Genomic DNA, 18,752 nt, shown 5'->3' with positions numbered 1-18,752 from the left:
CCACCACTCTTCACTTCTTAGGGCCCATTATGAAGAAAATCACAAGTTTTAGCGCAAAAAATGCTAAGCGAATTGACGAACGTCTTGCACACAATGAGATGAGACAAAGAGCGATGCGTGGGTGACGCCGTGCGTGGGCGGCTGGAGGATGGCTGTTCCCATGGCAACTCAAACGCTCTCACGTGTGCTGGGCGATTTCGCGCATTTTTCAAATGTTTGTGTCTAAAAATTAGTTTGTGAAACAAAGTGAATTGTTATTTTCCAGAAATTTCCAGCATTTTTCAAATGTTCATGTCTCAAAATTAGTTCATGACCCAAACAGAATTTTTATTTTCCGCATTTTTTTTGTTCGTATCTCAAAGTTAGTTCGTAGGTCAAGGGTGAAATTTTACCTATAATTTTGGTCGGGGATCGAGTTGTACGTGGGTCAATGCGTTCGTGAGTCAAGGGTCTACTGTATATATATATATGTATATATATATATATATATATATATATATATATATAACATGTATAATTATATATATATATTTATAATATATATATATAATATCTATATATATATATATATATATCTATACATGATATATATATATATATGGATATATCAATATATATCATATAGTATATATATATATATATATATATATATATACTGTATATATATAATACATATATATATATATATATATATATATATATATATATATATATCATATATATATATAATACATGTAAATATAGATATATATATATATAATTTATATATATATATACATATATAAATTTTTATATTATATATATAGATATATATATAATAGATATATATATATATATATATATATATACATGTATAATATATATATCTATATATTATATAATAATTAATATTATAATATATATATCTATCTATATATATATAATATATATATATTAATATTGTAGTATGTATGATGTATATATAAGAATAAAAGTTTTTTTGCCACGAAGGAAAAAAATGAAAAAATGAGTTAGCCGAGTACTTTCGGTCCTATTCGGACCCTCAGTAAAGGGTCCGAATAGGACCGAAAGTACTTGGCTAACTCGTTTTTTCATTTTTTTCCTTTTGTGGCAAAAAAACCTTTATTTATACATAGCATCATGTTTTATATACTTCGTGATCAAGTTATTCATGATATATATATATATATATATATATATATATATATATATATATATATATATATATATATATATATATATATATACATACATATATATACATATACATATATATACAGGCATTCCCCGGGTTACGACAGCGGTTCCGTTCTTGAGACGCGTTGTAACCTGAAAATCGTTGTAAGCCGGATCATCAAAAATCCTAAGAAAACCTTACTTTTATTACTTTGGGTGCATTTAAAAGTATGTAAACTGCATTCTTATTGTATTTTACATAAAAAACCTTTAAATATTGATTATTTTGCATTTTTGGTGTCATATTTCTTTTGCTAGATGAGCGTTGTAGGTGTCGTAACCCTGGAAATAATTTCTGATGAATATAATTGAAAAGTGCCTTAATCTCGGAACGTCATCAGCCAAACCCGTCGTAACCCGGGGACTGCCTGTATATGTTTTATATACACATATACATACTATATATATATATATATATATGCCATTGGAAATTGTATCCATAATCATAGGGACACTAGGCACAATCCTAAGATCCCTGAAAAGGAACTTGGAGAAATTATATGCTGAATAGCTCCTAGGACTTATGCAGAAGAGTGTGCTCCTGGAAACAGCGCACATAGTAAGAAAAATTGATGGATCCCTGAGGAGGCAGGATGTAACGAGGAACCAAAAACTATAAAACCACCCAGTCGAATAGGACAACTGTAATAGACCAGAAAGATAATCTTCATCAGTAAATACTAAAACATGTTACTTCAAGAATTACACACAGACATGCATATGCATGGTATGTTGTAAACTAAAATGTTAGTTACCTTAGTGATCTACTAGTCCAGTCGCTGAAATGGCCAAATTTTCATTAGTAGTAATTGCTTAGTGATCTATTCCAGCTAAGGTATGGTACAGTACAGAGTTTTGCCCATTATTTGTGTACCTGAATCATGCTGTACTGTTCTTTGGTAAAATTATAGTAGTACCATAATTCTGTACCATACATTTAGACTAAATATAAACCGTACTGTACAGTAATGCCAGCCTTTTAACCAATTGATATTTGAACCAAATGTTTTTAACTTAAGAGGATCTCATAAGTAACTGTAGTCCAATGCCAGCCTTGTAACCAATTGATATTTGAACCAAATGTTTTTAACTTGAGAGGATCACATAAGTAACTGTAGTCCACTCATGACAAACCATCTACTGGTTTAGTTTCACAACATATTAGGCTTAAATACAAAGTAGCTAGATTATTGTGGTTTTACTGCACATGATTCCAAGAGATCCTATTTTATCTTTGAAAGTAAAAGGAAAATTCATACTGTACCAATAAACTTGAGGTGCACCTTTTTGGATAACTACTGAAAGAATGAAAGTAAACAGATGTATTTTTGTAAATATAGTACTAAATCAAGCCTCATGTGATAGGGCAGTAGAGAATTTAAAGAATAACCTAGAATTTTGTTGTATTTATGCCAACATCAGACAAGTTCAGTGTTGATATTTTCTTCTTTATGGTTGGAAGTGGATTGCATATCAGATTACATTTCACTCAAGTGTACAGACTTTTGCTGAAAGTGTCATTGATACGAATGTTTTATTTTTCCATTGCAGCAATACAATAGCCAGATTAAAGATCCAGGTACTATTGAACAGAATATGGTGTCTGGCTATTACATGTTTGCAGCAAGTCTCACTGTAGGTTTCACCAATCTTTTCTGTGGTCTCGCTGTTGGAATAGTTGGTAAGTATGAAGATTTTTTACCTGCTATTTTTGTATTATAAGGAAAATGATTTAGGTAAAATAGCCCCTCAACTTATCAGAAGGCCATACTCCTGAAGCTTCTGGTAAGTAACAGACTTCATTTTAGTATAGCCTACACTTGAATATAAAAGTTATCCACAGTTAACAGTAATGCATTTTATTTGTTGCCTAAGCTAAACTTAAATTTATGCTTATTCACTTTGAAAAATTACGGTGAAATGTAGTATAATTATATAGATTTTACTTAGCAAAAATACTTGTGTAGCTGAAAAGCAGTGTGGTCAGTTGAGGGATTACTGTATGTGTACAGTGGGCCCCCCCATATTCGCGTTCTCTGGATTTGCAATCTCATGCATTCGCTGATTTCTCTCTGGACCATATCTTCCCCTTATTCGCGGGAAATTTTGCCTATTTGCGGTATTTTTCTATGAGAAATATCCTCAAATTCCAGGGTTTTTTTATCAATTTCATCATGAAATGCACATTTTTTAATAAAACTATTAAAAAAACCAGGTATTAAATTTTATAGTGGGATTTTCTTGAGTTTTAACTAACATAACAGGCCATTTTCAGCATTTATATAGGGGTTCCTACTATTTCCGGATTTTAACTATTTGCGGGAGGGTCTGGTACACATCTCCCACGAATAGGGTTGGGGGGGGTTGGACCACTGTACTTCTAGTAACTGTCTTGATAACAACCAGTTGGAAAGACCTGTGGTAAGAGTGAATTACCTCACTTTTAGAAGTTGGATTAATTAAGGAGAAAAGCAAAAGTATGAAACAAAAATATTTTTATATATGCAACTTACCAAGTAGTTACATAGCTATAGTTTCTATCTGTTGGCAGCTAGAATTTTTCAAATTTGCAATAGAAGTGCTATTTTGTTTTTGGCTATGCGGGAGAGAGGAACATACTCGGCATGAAAATCAGTTGTTTCTGCCGGCTGTTACTGTCAACAGTATTCAGCAGCAGTGGAATTTTAAAAATTATTTACTTCCGGATCGATGACTTTGGACAATTTGATGAAGTACTATGATGATATTTTGGTAGCCATTTCAGCAACATTTAGCTTAGACAGGACTTATTTTTTCAAAATTGTAAATTTTTTATTTTGATCAGACTTAGTGTTAGTCTTAAGCTAGGTAGTATTTCGGTGTGTCCAATACTAGTTCTCAGGGTACTAGGTATTGCAGCAAAGGCTACAAAACAAGGCTTATTAAAGCATGTTATGATCCTCATTCAATTTGCACTGATTTTAAGGGTCAAACTTGCTTTCCTCAATTGACTTGTAGGGAATGTTCTCAGTGGGATGCTAAAACTTGAAAAACTTGAACAGTCACTTAAATAAAAAAGAGATGGATAAGAAGAGGAAAGCAGCTTCTAAGGCTAGCAGTAAGAAGCTTTTAGCTAGTCAGGATATTTCTGCTGGAAATGTCTCTTTCTTTAATTCTCCTACTGATCAGCCTTCTCCCTCATCTTTGTCTATTCAACCTTATCCTAACCTTGGCTCTCTTGCACCCGAACCTGATGACATTGCCAGCCTCAAAGAGCAGGTAGACAAAAAATTTTTTATTATGCTGCAGGCAATGGAGCAATGGAGAAGTTAGGAGCCTCTGTCAAGACTAATGGATAAGGTAGGTGGTGAAGTAAGTGCCAGTGCTAGTGTTGTGGATAAGGTGGCTGCTCATCCTGCTGATTCTCATAGGCAAAGGTCCCTGTCAAATTCCCCAGCACCTGGGTTGAGGTATATGTACTGGTAGCCCAAGGGAGGTCAGTAGGTTCTGCCCACAGACTGTCGCCCCCTCAGGCAGTCCTGTTGATACATCGCAGGTCACAACAGAGCACCATTGGAAAGGCGTCTCTAAAGAAGTGTCTCATCTTTCCTTGAGTGTGTCAGGCTCTGAGAATTCGTCCCCCAGATGCCAATGGTGCTTTGTAGATGAGTCTCATCCATTGAAAAGGAAAACTCTTAATGTGTCTTCTTCTCATGTCCCCCCTAAGAAGGCCAGTGTTCTACAAGAGGACCAGCGTCGTCCTTGCAGCTTCTGTGAAAGTCCAGAACGCATAGTGAGAGGAGACCTTCCTCCAAGATTTGTTCTTCCTCATTGAGGAAGTTGTCCTTTGGGTGCAAGTCTGATGAGGCCGCACGCAGGAAAAGTTCTGAGCGTCCATTGGCACCGGAGTGTTATTCTCCTGTGCTCTCTTCACTAGATGTTTCCTCTGTGTATGTGCCTAGCTCTAAGAAGCATGCAGCACCTGAGCGTCTGTTTGCGCCTGTGTATCCCTCTAGAGCAGAAGAGGACTCTGTCCTTCCTTCTGTTTCTTCAGATATTCAAGAGCGCCCGTTGGCACAGGAACGCGCATTGGGGCAGGAGGATCAGGTTATGGTTCAACAACCAGCAGTTACAGCTTTTGGAACTGATCTCCCTACAGTGTCTCAAGGAATGGTTGCCATGGATCTGTCTAAAGCAGCCATACAGAGTAAGCTGAACAGTATTTTAGGCTTCATGAAGCATACTGCTCCTCCTGTTCAGCCACAAGCAGACTTGTCTCCTGTTTCTTCAGTGGAAGAAGAGGAAGAAGTGGATAAGGAGACTCCTCCTATGAACTACAAGTCGTTTCGTTGTTTTCTAGCAAATTTTTCGGACTCCTTGCCAGTCTTCGTACATGAGAGACAACTAGATAGATTCTGCCAAGTTACCCAAGATGGTTCTCTCTTTTTCATCTTGTAAGGCCTTAAAGGAGGTTAGCCTTTGGCTTTTGGAGAAGAGGGAACAGGGACAGGCGAACTTTAATTTCCCACCGTCACATCTTTCTACTAGGAGACATCGTTGTTATGAGACCAGAGAGGCTCTCTCTTTGGGTGTGTCAGCCTCTACCCAGGGAGGCTTCTCCGGACTCATAGACTCCGCAAAAAGATCGGCGTTCAATTTAGCCAAAATAATCTTTTCAGTGTCAGAATTGGACCACCTCATTAAGGATATCTTTTACATGGTTGAAATGGTGAGCTTCCTTGTTTGGACTGTAGGGGCTTTGGGCTGTAAGATCAAGGCATGATCAGCACTGGATGAGGGCTCTTTAACAGACCTTCTAGCATTAAACAAAACTTGGAGATTTATGGCACTTATGATGCCTATAACCGGTTAATGACACCTCCTTTAGCTATGTTCTGGCACCATAACTATTATTGACACCTTATGGTGCCGATAATCGGAACTCGGTGTGTTATGGTGCCATAAATTGCTGATTTTATGGCGCTAGCCAAGCCCCATAAAACTGGATCACCATTAACTGAGTCTATTCCTTTTGTGAGTGATCCACCTTTAGCCAGCTCTCCGATAGCTTTGACGTGCCTACTCAGGGAATTTAGATAGATTCATTGCCCTGTCGAGAGAAGTTTTGTCCCTCTTGCAGAAGAGAGCCATAGAGTTGCCAGTAGATCTGCTGACTCCGGGGTTCTACAGCTGACTATTTGTAGTCCCTAAGGCATCAGGGGCCTGGAGGCCCGTGTTAGATATAAGTACTCTAAATCTTTTTGTTCCAAAAACAAAATTTTAGATGGAGATGAATCAGACGGTTTTATCATTCATCCGTCAGAGGGGGACTAGATGATTTCCATTGATATGGAAGATGCGTACTTCTATATCCCGATTCGCCAGAACTCAAAAGAAGTATCTTCTATTCATCCTCAGAAACAGGGTATACCAATTCTGAGCTCTGTGCTTCAGGCTTTTGACAGCCCTCAAGTGTTTACTCATGTCTTAGCCCTCATTGTGAAATGCCTACATCTAGTCTGAATAGCAGGAACTGGGCCTTCTGATAAACTTGAGGAAGTTGCAGTTAGTCCCCTGTCAGAATTTAGTTTATTTTGGTGATGAAGGTCAACTCAGTGGCTTTTCAGGCTTTTCTTTCCCCACAAAGAGTAGAGTCGTGCATACAGAAGGTGGACCATTTTCTGCCCTTCAAGAGTGTGCAGTGAAAGATTGGATTAGCCTGCTGGGTACCCTATCCTCGATAGAACAGTTTGTCACTGGGAAGACTACAGATGAGGAATCTCCAGTTCTTCCTCAAGATAAACTGGAACAGGAAGAAATTTGTGTTTCCAGTGACAACGGAGATAAGGGAGGACCTGTCTCGGTGGAGATCAGAAGACAGACTGTTAGAAAGGTAGCCCCTTCTTCCTCTGAGCCCCGACCTAGTTTTCTATTCAGACACGTCTGACCTAGGTTGATGAGCTCTCCTGGGAGACAAAGAAGTCTCAGGGACATGGGATGCACAGCAGAGAGAGTGGCACATCAGTTTGAAAAAGTTGACCGCAATCCACTGTGGGTTGCTGGAGTTTGCAGATCTAGTCCACAACAGAGTAGTAACTGTCCACTGGGACAATACAACAGCTCTATCTTACATCAAGAAACAGGGAGGAACACACTCCTTTACTCCCTGCAAAGTGGCAAGAGCCCTTCTTTTATGGGCAGATTGGAACCAGACCAGAATCCTAACAATATTCATCCAGGGGAAATTCAATTTCCTAGCAGACAAATTAAGCCACAAGAAACAGGTTCTGTGGATTGTTACCACAGAAGACCAGCCTACTCAGACAGCTCCACTTCAGACTGTTCCATCAAGGTCTGTCCACTCTGGCCCTGACCACATACAGACTTTCCGATGACTCTTACGAGCGAAAAGCTTTTCAAGCCAAGCTGCAAAAGCTATGCTCAATGCAGAAGGAAGTCCTCAAGTGAAGTATACCAAGCAAAGTGGACAATCTTCCTATTTTGGTGAAAGGAGCAAAGCATCTCGTATTCTAAGACGTCTAAACGGAAATTGCTGATTTCCTTTTATACTTGAGGACATCCAGGAACATTTCTACATCAACTATCAGGGGTTATAAAGTAATGTTGGGTTCGGCCTTTAAGTATAGAGGGGTAGATCTGGTGACTAATGAAGATCTTTCGGATCTTATCGGATCTTTTGATGCTGAGAAACTTAAAAGAACCTAAGACCATGTCTTGGAACCTGGATTGTAGTTCTCAAATGGCTGTCCAAACCACAATTTGAACCATTGAATGTGGCTACTAGGAGAGACTTAACATAGAAAACCTTGTTCTTGGTTGCTTTATCCATGGTGAAGAGGATAAGTGAACTCATCTCGATAGTTAAGAGAATCGGATTTGCTCAAGGTAATGGTGTATATGCAATAACATGGGATTTTTAGCAAAGAATGAGATCCCATCCCAGCTGTGGCCTAGTTCTTTCATCATTAAAAGTCTTACTGACTTGGTAGGTCCGGAAGACAGAGAGGTCTCTATGTCCCCACTCAGAGCACTGAAATATTACCTGCAGTGGACGGAGAAGATCCATGGTCCCTCTGATCATCTGTGGTGTTCGGTGAGGAACTGTATGCCCTTGCGTTCTTCTTGAGAAATCTGTTTGTGGAGGTGCATTCATAGTTTAAAGAGTCAGATTTTAATTCTGCCAGAGTAAAAGCTCGCAAAATGAGAGCAGTGGCAACTTTGCTTTCATTTAAGCATAACCTCTCTCTAGATTCCATTATCCAAGTGACATATTAGTAATTGCAGAGCAGTGTTCGCTTCTCATTACCTACTCAAAATCGAAACTGTTTACTTTAACTGCAGTACCCTGGGTCAGTATTTAGTTGCTGGCTTGGTGTTGGGTGTGTTCCTTCCTAATCTGTTCTCTTTGCGTTAAGTAAGGTAATTGAGTCATAAGGGAAACCCACGGGTTACTATTTATGTACCAAGAATACCCTTCAGCCCTTTTTAATAGTTAAGTATTGTTGTTATATATTTTTTGGCAGCAATATTTTTACTCTGGTTTCGATGTATTTGTTGTACTGCGCCCTGGGCAGGGGTATCTTTGTGTAGACCTTGCTAGCTACGGACTATTCCTTAGCTGCATGGATCCCACAAAGTAGAGGATGACTCTTGGTTATATGTACAGCCACATCATTACAAGTTAAGTTGAGCACCATCCAGATGCAGTCATCATCTGTACAGCTCTCTTAAAAGGTAAGGAACCAACAAGCATTATATATTAATATAATGCACTGTATTTGACTATTCGTGGATCCCATCTCCAACATGAAAATGACATTTTTATTAATAAAATAAGATTTTATGTATACTTACCAATTACGAGTTCAAAGCTCTCCCTCTTCCCCTTTCATGGTTAGGAGGGACTGAATTTCATGCCAAGTTGGTTCCTCTCTCCTCCTGTAGCAGGTAAGTGGGGGCAGGCTATTGCCTAGCCAAAACAATTTAGCGCTACTTTGAATTTCTAAAATTCTAGTTGTTGACGGAGAGAAACTATAGCTATGTAACTATGAGGTAAGTATACATAAAATCTTATTTTATAATAAAAATGTCATTTTCATCTTATGAAATCATTTTAAGTGTTTTTGCTTCAAAAGCAATCCTGCAAGTTAATCCAAGTTTGGGGAGCAGACAGGCTGTTAACCCAGTGAAGCAGTTTATGTTGAAATTAATTTGTTGGAAGTATTAGATAGGCAAATATTTAATGTGTTGTAGTAATTTAATTAAATAAAATTCCTGTTTAAGAATGCAAAGTAATTTGATTCATGCTATAATATATTAATTATTGTATAGTATTACTTGATAGTTGTATACCTTAGATTCTGAATTTTTTTTTTAAAGCTGTTATACTTTACTATTAGATTTAAGGCTCACCTTTTAGTGAAAATAAGTATTTTCTATCATTAAAATATTATGGAATCAATTTACCCTTAATGTTCCAAGTAAGTTATTGTAGCACTGAAATATCCTCTGTGTTTCAGGATCTTCTGCTGCCCTTGCAGATGCTGCAGATGCATCATTGTTTGTCCGCATTCTCATTGTTGAAATTTTTGGAAGTGCCATCGGTCTCTTCGGTTTGATTGTTAGCATTTTACAGGTAATGTATTTAAATTTGTTCTGGCAGCAGTGTGCTTTTTATAAGTAAGGATATTGTAAAGTTAGGTATTTGCTGAGAAATTATTTGATAAACCATTCATGAATGGTGAATTCTTTTTTTTTTTCATTATTACATAAATGCTATGAAGACTGAAGGAAAAGTATGTTAATCAGAATTACTAGCAACATAACTGATGGGGGTATTAGTGGTAGACACTTAGGGGGGGTGAACTATTCTGGAGGGTTGGAATAGCCACTGCCATATATAATCAGCTCTGCAGTATAGGCTTTGAGTACTTAAGCTTTTTTTTTTTTAGCCCTCCTGAATGGTATTGTTTCCCAATCTCTGCCTTTTTATAACCAGACACTCATTTCATGATTGTTAATATTTTATATTTTGTATGTTTTTTATAATTCTTCAGCATATATTACCCATATACGTATTATGTACAGTTCCAATATGCAGAGCAACACCGAATCTTATAAAAATTTTGTTATTGCCAATTTTTCAGCATAACCGTCATCAAGATTTGGAAACAAATGATGAAAAATATACTTTTGTACATTCAACTTCCCTGTCAGATATATACTTAGCTTTAGACTCCGCCGTCTCGACAGAAATTTGAATTTTGCGGCACACACTACAGGTAGGTCAGGTGATCTACCGCCCTGCCGCTGGGTGGCAGGAATAGGAACCATTCCTGTTTACAAATCAGATTTTCTCTGTCACCGGTGCTTACAACATCGTTGTTGGTACCTCCTGACTTGATTTTCGTTTTTCATCGCCATCGATCTTCTGGGCTATCTTTTGCAGGGAAGTACTGGGTCTTTGGTTTGGCATACGCTTTTAGTAACTTTTTAAATGAATTTGGCTTCGAATTTTCGAAGAAAATTTTACGTGAAACTACCGAATTTTTCGGTAGATACTCACATATTTTGCAATAAAGGGAAATAATATCTATTCACTAATACGTGTAAGAATTGTTAAAACTTGATTGAGGAAATATAAACACACTAACTTCCTACTTAAGGAAGTCAGAAAGCATATGACTAGAAACGCCTCCTTTAGAAGCTTTAATAAGTCTCGTGCTAATGAGAGCAGTTAGAGTATTAACAGCACTAGTAGTTGTTGCATCCTCATCACTTCTTACCTCACAGAAACTACAAATTCATCTTGTGCAAATTTGAAGAATAAATGGAGGGAGTTCAAAATGCGAGCTCTTAAAAAAGGTAAGAAGTGAATATAGTGTTCCCAGTGCAGTGGAGGGTGCGTCTGATCGGCTCTGTCTCGCTCCCAGGCCTAGACCTCTTCCAAGCTCCCAGGCCCAGAGGAGAAGGAATGTCGAAAGCCTTACGGAGGTTACAGAGAATCCCCACCGATCAGGCGTCCCCTCGGCAGGATCTGGAGCATCCCAGACTGCCAAGGATCGCCATTGCAAAGGCATCCTTAAAAAAAGTGCGTCTCTTCTTCCGATTCTTCATCTTACATCCAAAAAGACAAAGAATGGACATGTTTGTAGTTTGGACGATCTATCGCGTTCTCTGGAAACTAAGAGAACCCTGAGCGCCAACCAGGAGCGAAGCACCAGCCAGGAGCCAACCGATGAGGCTCCAGCCAGGCGAGAAGCGCCAGCCAGGCGCGACCCGCGTTCCAGCAACCAGGCGCGAGCCGCGTTCCAGCAGCCTGGGGCGAGGTGCCAGAGTTCCTGTCTGCTGATTCGCAATCTTCCAAGAAGCGTGAAAGGAGCCTTCTAAGCAAGTAGAGCTTAGCAGGCATAAGGATCTTTCCAGGCGCGAGGAGCCTAGCAGGCGCTCAGAACTATCCAGGCGCACAGAACCTCCCACACAAGCGGAACGTTCCAGGCGCGAGTCGCCTTCCAGGCGGGCAGAACTTTCCAGGCGCAAGGCGCCAGGATATCCCGAATCGCCTTATGAGAGAGAGGTCAGTCGCGAGGCTTCTCTTTTTAGTTTTTAGCAGGATCAGCCTTCTCCTGACAAAGGCGCAAGATGTCGCACAGGCGGCCGTCGCCTTTGTCAGGATGATTCTGATACTGAGAGAAGCCCTTCTCCAATATTCAGAAGACTGCTGTAACAGGCACTTCCTCTCAGCGTGGACTCTCTCCTTCATTCATACTCTTCCCTCATTATGACGAGGCAAGAGCTACGGGAGTTTTTCTTAATAAGAATCTCATCTATTCGGCGTTCAGGAATGACTGCGGAAAGGGAACATCAATCTTCCTTCCGTAAGCTCAAGATCTGAACAGGAATCCTGTCCCTTCCGCGATTTCTGTGGAAATCTCGAAGACTTAATGAGTTCCTGGATTAACTTTCTTCCTTAGGAAGATATTAAACGTATTGTCTAGTAAGTGCATAACACATAATTGACAAAATATGTATACTACTCTTTGTATCTTAATGGGTTAGTTCTCATTGACAAAGATCTCAATACATCTTATTGTGTAAGCATATAAGCTCTCTTGGACAAGATTCGGAGGAGCTCTCATTCATTGATTAGAGGCTCTTCCAGGTAATAGACGCGTAGAATACGTCCTTATGTCCAAGAGAATAGGAATCTTGAGAGATTCTCTTCGATCCTCGGTTCTCACTTGGGATCTCCTTCGGCTAATACTAATTCGTTCTATTGACGAAAAGAACGAAGATAGTAAATTTCCATTCTCTCTCTGCCTCGGCGAGGAAAGAATGTAGTAGAGAATTTGGTGTATAGGACTACTGTATGGTCAAGTCATATGCGCATAACGTAGTTACCTCTATGGTTGGCAACTGAATTCCCTGTATCCTTCCAGGAGTTTCCTAGGTAAGGACTATGCTTAAAGGGTTTGTTACGACAACACCGACTCAGCTTCTGTATTTAACGAAGTTTGTTTAGCTTAAATATGCATTATTGAGAACTTCCTTAGGCTCGATAATAATTTTATCATATTCCTTCATTGAATGGAGTAACTGGCAACTCAGGAAGTACGGCAAGACAGCGAACGAAGACTGCTGTCACTGTAGGCCAACACAGTACCATCTAGTTCTCGGTCATGAGCGGTTGGTTACATCTCTCTCTCCTACGGGATTGACTGGCTAACCGTATCTCTCCCCTACAATCACAGACTTAGCCTCGAATTGAGGGGATTTGTAGGCAAACATGAATAACATTGTCTGTGTTTTGCTAAGAAGCTTTCAATAGAAAGATTTCTTGCAACCTTTCAATGCTGTTTACCGCAATGTAACAGAATTATAGAGGATTCTAACGCGGCAGAGCACTATATTATATAATGCTCTCATGCTTACGAAAGCATAGCCTTATTAGAGAAAGGAGCATGCTCAGTGAGAAGATGGATGAGTCTGATGGGAACCATTTTCTTCGTGGCAGAAGTTTGTTTCCCTGAATGGACTATATTACGCCTATAAAGTTTTTTCCTACCAAGAAACGGAAATAACTTATGAGAGGGTGCCAGGTACCATGACAGAGGTACAGATGTTCTGGCACATAGTCTAAAAGAATTGCAAGCAATTTAGGTGACTTGATAATTTCTGGATATAGCGAGTTGTTAACCGAAGGGTTCAGTAGCCTCTCTAACAGCAGGCTTGGTAACGTCACGATTCGTTCCTGATTTCGTTCCCCGTCTAACTGGAGGGGGGTTCGATCCCAAGGAGGGACGAAATTAATTTTTAAATTAATTAGGCCAATTCCACAGCTCTCTCATATCTCAAGGAGCATCGAGAATCTCTTTTTTCATCCCTGTTCGTGTTAACAAGAGAGAACCTGTTTGGAACACAGACACGGAACGTAACGATCCTTAAGAGGTTCGCTGCACGATGTTGCACGTCCGTGAGAACCTTCTCGATCGACAATAATAACTATTAACGTCTGTCTAATATTAGTTGGAAAGAGAGTTGTGGAAACCTGCGAGACGTCTTCTTCATAGATCTCTTCGCAATGTTGAAGACGAAGAGGCTTCCTCTAGACTGCTTCCTTATTCTCGATCCAAGAGCAGTAGCAATATATGCCATCCTTTAGTTTGAAAGGGGAATAAACATTAGTCTTTTTTCCCCTATATATAAATTCTTAACAGATATATTAAGATGATTCCTGGCATCAGAGGAAGAGAGGATGATGCTTTTCGCCCCATTTTGGCCTTCGAGAGGCTGGATTCACAGAGGTCACGTCCTTCTTACAGCACTTTTCTAAAGGCTTTCCCAAGAGAGTCGGTCTACTCTATCAGCCTCACTTAGAAAGGGACCTTAAGAACCTCTCCACTCTGAGCTTGTCTGCGTGCAGACTGACGAGAAGTTGACATGAATGAGAGGATTTTTCAAGTTGAATGACAAGTGTCATGGCCAAGACAAAGAAGTGTTGCAGATCGTGCTGGGTTGAATGAGGAAACTGTCCTCTTCCGATACCTCTGTGATCCACATGGCGGTTTTCTTCCCTTTCTGAGAGAAGAATCACCTTTATATATATCTGCTATCAAAGAATACAGTAGCAGGCTATACTCTGTCTCTACAAAGGGACTTAGAGATAGCAGAGGACTAAGATCTTCGGGATCTTATACGATACCTCAATACGACCAAGAGTAGGATATCATGTACTTCAAGTTGAGATCTTTTCGTGGCCCGCAGATTCCGTGTTCCGACAAGTTGGAACCTCTCCTCATCAAGCTTCTTTTAGAAATTTTATGAGGGAATTCATTTTTTCTCTTGACCTTACCAACTACCAAGAAGACAAGTGAATTTTTGTGTATTGGAATCTCGCATCAGATTCAATGGAGACTCGTCGATTGGTTCTTGCCAGCATAGTATGTCTGGCAAGGAACTAAAACCCTTCTAATCCTGGCTCAGAGCTTTGAAGTCAAGGGACTTTCCCAATTGATAAGGGAAGAGATAGAAGGGTCTTTTTGCCCAGACAGGGTATGTAAGTTTTATCTTCAGCAGAAGAAATGGCTTAACGTTTGCCTACAGAGTCTTTGGGGTGTGATGAGGGCTCGAAGCGCTTTCCAGAAGGTACTCAGAGGGACACGATAAGAGCCAAGAAAGCCCTGGGTTCGCCCACTTTCGGCTCAGAGTCTTCTTCAACTTCCAGGCTCCTTCCCCTCCTTCGGGCAAGGAAAGGGAAGATTCTGCAAGGAATAGATCTCGTTAGCAACGGAAGCACTCACAAAGGATCCTCCTCGGAGGAAGACTCTTTCTTCTCTCTTGTCCTGTTTAGATATCCTATCGTCTACTGGATGTAACTGGCTACAAGCGCCTCCCCCCGTCCTAGGCCAGAGGCTCCAGGTAGAAGAGTTCCTTCCACCCTTCTCCAGTCTCCTGATAAACTATTGTGGTTTGTTCAGGATCCTCGGGCAACGAAGCACCAACCAGGTGCCAAATGCCAAACAGGCGAAAAACGCCAGAGACAGATAGCTCGAATGAACGCGTTTATTGTCTGATGCGGAGAAGGAGCGGGCCTCCAACTTGGCACAAATGCGCCAGAGGCAAACAGATCGGACAGGTGAGAGTGTCCGATGTGGACATCGCCAGCCAGCCTCGAGACTCCAGCCAAGCTTGAAGCTCCAGCAAGTGGTGAGGAGCCAGCCAGGCGCCAGAAGCGCCAGCCAGGTGCCAGGCGCCGGCCGAGAGTAATGCGCCAGCCAGGCGCTAGGCGCCAGCGAGACGCCAGCCAGGCTCCAGGCTTCATCCAGAAGAGAGCCATATCAAAGAATGCCCTGGCCTTCTTTGAGACAAGTGTGATCTCCAAAGCACTTGATAAGTGCCTTGATGATTCCTTCAAACAGCTGAGAATTAAAAGCGCATGAAGTGTGAGTTTTTGCGAATTCTTGTTCTTTCCATAACAATGTGTCATAAAGGACATATTAGCTGTCACATACGGGAGATACAACTCTGTGTTGACTTCCCATTACACGAAGGATGTCAAGATAACCTACGAGAGATCCTTCTCTCTTGGTTTATACGTGTCTGCGGATACGTTGCTGGGATAGGGAGCCGATACTGATCCTTAACTAGTGAGTTAAATTTTATTTAACGTCGAGTTTTTCTTTGGGTTGTTTGAAAGGAGTTTGGGGATAACTCTTTTCAATTTAAGTACTAACCCTTGTGTTAGGATCAGGTGATCGGGATTAGTGTTGTGCTCCTTAATTATGCCACTAGGCAAGGTGTGTTGTCATGTAAGAGGATAAGACCCCATTGACAAATGCCATCAGGCTCTGTCGAGTAAGTGGATAAGACCCCATCGACAGACCCACAAGAACTCTTAGCCAGAGGTCACATCCTCGCTGAGGCTCTTGAGGCGAAGCAGACTCCTAGGCAGTAGCCATGAAGTCTTCCGCCTAAACAAGTAGGAACCAAGGTTTTATTTATTACCTACAATGTATGTTGTTTACCTGTCAATTCAGTAAATAGCTGTCTCTTACCCACCACCAATGGTGTGAATCAGCTAAGCATATATCTGACAGGGAAGTTGAGTGTACAAAAATGATATTGTTATGATACAATAAAGTTTTGTACTTACTTACCTGGCAGATATATACAATTAATGGCCCATCCAGCCTCCCCTCAGGAGACAGGTGGAAGAGAAAATTTGATTTGTAAACAGGAATGGTTCCTGTTCCTGCCACCCAGCGGCAGGGCGGTAGATCACCTCACCTACCTGTAGTGTGTGCTGCGAAATTCGAATTTCTGTCGGGACGACGGAGTCTATAGCTAAGTATATATCTGCCAGGTAAGTATGTACAAAACTTTATTGTATCATAACAATATCATATTATAAATAAATTATATATATTAAACAGTAAATTTATTTTATAAGTAACGATAGTGAATATTTTGAGCTTTTACTCATGCTAATTCTATGGTAGTTAAACTTTTTATTTATGATAATACATAGGTTCTTATGTACTACTAGTTAGAGTAATTCGTAGTTCTCACATTTCATAGTTTATTATTATTAGGTTTTTACAGAGTAGTTCTTACTAATTATATTTTTCTATTGCAGATATCTAAAGCCAAGATGGGAGACAAAGCATAAACTTATACAACTGAATTAACTGATCATAATCAGTCAAGGAACCTAAAAGATTCTGTTGATTAGATTTGTGAATCGTTCCATCACTTACACAATTTACTATGGAGAGATAATTTTAAAACCAACAGTTACATATGTTCTATTGTATATTTGCATTATTTTGGAGGAATTGGTAAATATCTCCATTTATAGAAAAGTAATTATTTTTGTCAGCAGAATAGATGTCATAATTATGCAGTACTTCATGTTTTTATCAAAAGACATGTACAGTACGTACAGTATTTGAATTAAGCAAGCATTGCTTATTTATGGAAATGACTGACGTTTGTATTAGATTTAGTATGTTAAAGTGTATAATAGAAATTTAGTTACCGAAGGATATTCTGGTTTTGACATTTTTTTTTTTATAATAGGTCCCTTCTAAGCACAAAATAAATGATGGGATTATATTTTTTTCACATGCCTTTTTTTTTTTGCTATGACATCATTTACAGTACTTCTGAGATCTATGATAGATGATGTTTGATTTTTAAGTCAGTATCATGGTATGCTGTTGAAAATGGCAGCCTTTCATTGTGTGCCTATTTTTTTTTGGATGTATACAGTTCTTTTATGTGGCTCATTTACAACTTCTAGAGGTCTAATGGTATATGCTTGATTTTATTCTAGCAGGAAGGTCATATGTAATTACCTTACTTCATTTCTGATTTTTCATTTTTATTTTCTGTAAGGTGTCAAGTATAACTAAAAGTGTTGTGATGAATATTCAGTAAGAGAATACTTGTTGTGTACAGTAATTTATTGCGCTGAAATTTAGTTTGTGTTTTGTATCAATTGATCTTTAGAATACATTCCAAGTCTTGTGAATGATGCATGAAGTACTTTTTGTACATTGTAAATACATATATCTATTGCTTTTGTGTTAGGTCTGTAAACCCCAACTTATTTTGGGTAATTTAATGTGAATATGAAATTAATAAATAACTGGATTATTGGTTTTGTATATTATATGATTTTCCTTGGATAATTTATGGCAGTTCTTACAGTAGCTGTGGTTCGGTTTTAATTATAGGCTCTTGAAAACTAAGTTAGGTCAAGTACACCAAGAGTAAAAGTAGATCCTGGTGCTAACAACTTTTGTTTCTTGAAGCTTACTGTGAACTGTTGCAAGGAAGGCTTTTTTGGGCTGAATTTTTTCTTGAGAAGTCTTTTTAGCAGCCAAACTTCATGTTTGCTTAGATGTCTTCTGATCTTCCAGAATAATCAACTGGGTCATCTGGGAGAACAGCTTTAACTTTTTTTGCGTTAGTATAGTATTTTTTTTCCTAAGATGAAGCATTTTTTTTTTTGTTCGTACATGATTACCAACCTTTGTTCCTACACAATATACACACCTGAGGTCCTTTACTTTAGGGATTACTTTCAGCGTAGGCTGGAATACAGCTGTTAAATTCTTGAACAAGGTGGTTAGGCTATAACTGCCATCTGGTAGGCAGGTAGACCCGCCTGCCTGGATGTAAACACTCCACTTTGCTTTCTGCTGTCTTCCAATGAAGACGTATGTTTGTGAGCTCATGATGACTAGCCGTTAATCACAGTTTTCCTGGTGGGATCTTTCTTTTATTACTTTGAATGAATATATGTATAATTGTGTTTGATGTAAATAATTAATTGACTTTATTAATATACAAACCCACGTTTTGTGATAGCCTAGCTAGCTGGCTCTCTACTGTGTGTTAAAGGTCGGTGGCAAGGTTGTGCCTACCCCCTTATTACATATTTTTTCCCTTTAATGTCAGGGTGAAAGCGTGTTTATTTGAAATTTATGCTTACGCTTTGAAATTACGGAGGG

At 39.2% G+C, this 18,752-nt stretch overlaps 1 protein-coding gene across 1 annotated transcript in view; it reads left to right on the top strand.

Moving 5' to 3' along the window:
• LOC135210144 (V-type proton ATPase 21 kDa proteolipid subunit c''-like) overlaps positions 1–17,894 on the top strand; it is a 95,889-nt gene extending 77,995 nt beyond the window's left edge. The window contains exons 5-7 of the mRNA XM_064242963.1: positions 2,788–2,917; positions 9,756–9,871; positions 16,871–17,894. Coding sequence (XP_064099033.1) covers positions 2,788–2,917; positions 9,756–9,871; positions 16,871–16,903 — 279 coding nt within the window. The 3' untranslated portion in view covers positions 16,904–17,894. The remainder of the gene's footprint in view (positions 1–2,787; positions 2,918–9,755; positions 9,872–16,870) is intronic.
• The last annotated feature ends 858 nt before the right edge of the window (positions 17,895–18,752 follow it).

This window comes from Macrobrachium nipponense, chromosome 39, assembly GCF_015104395.2.
Source record: "Macrobrachium nipponense isolate FS-2020 chromosome 39, ASM1510439v2, whole genome shotgun sequence".
Lineage (NCBI taxonomy): Eukaryota > Metazoa > Arthropoda > Malacostraca > Decapoda > Palaemonidae > Macrobrachium > Macrobrachium nipponense.
The sequence above is the reverse complement of the archived record's forward strand: the minus strand, read 5'-3'. Positions and strand labels throughout refer to the sequence as shown.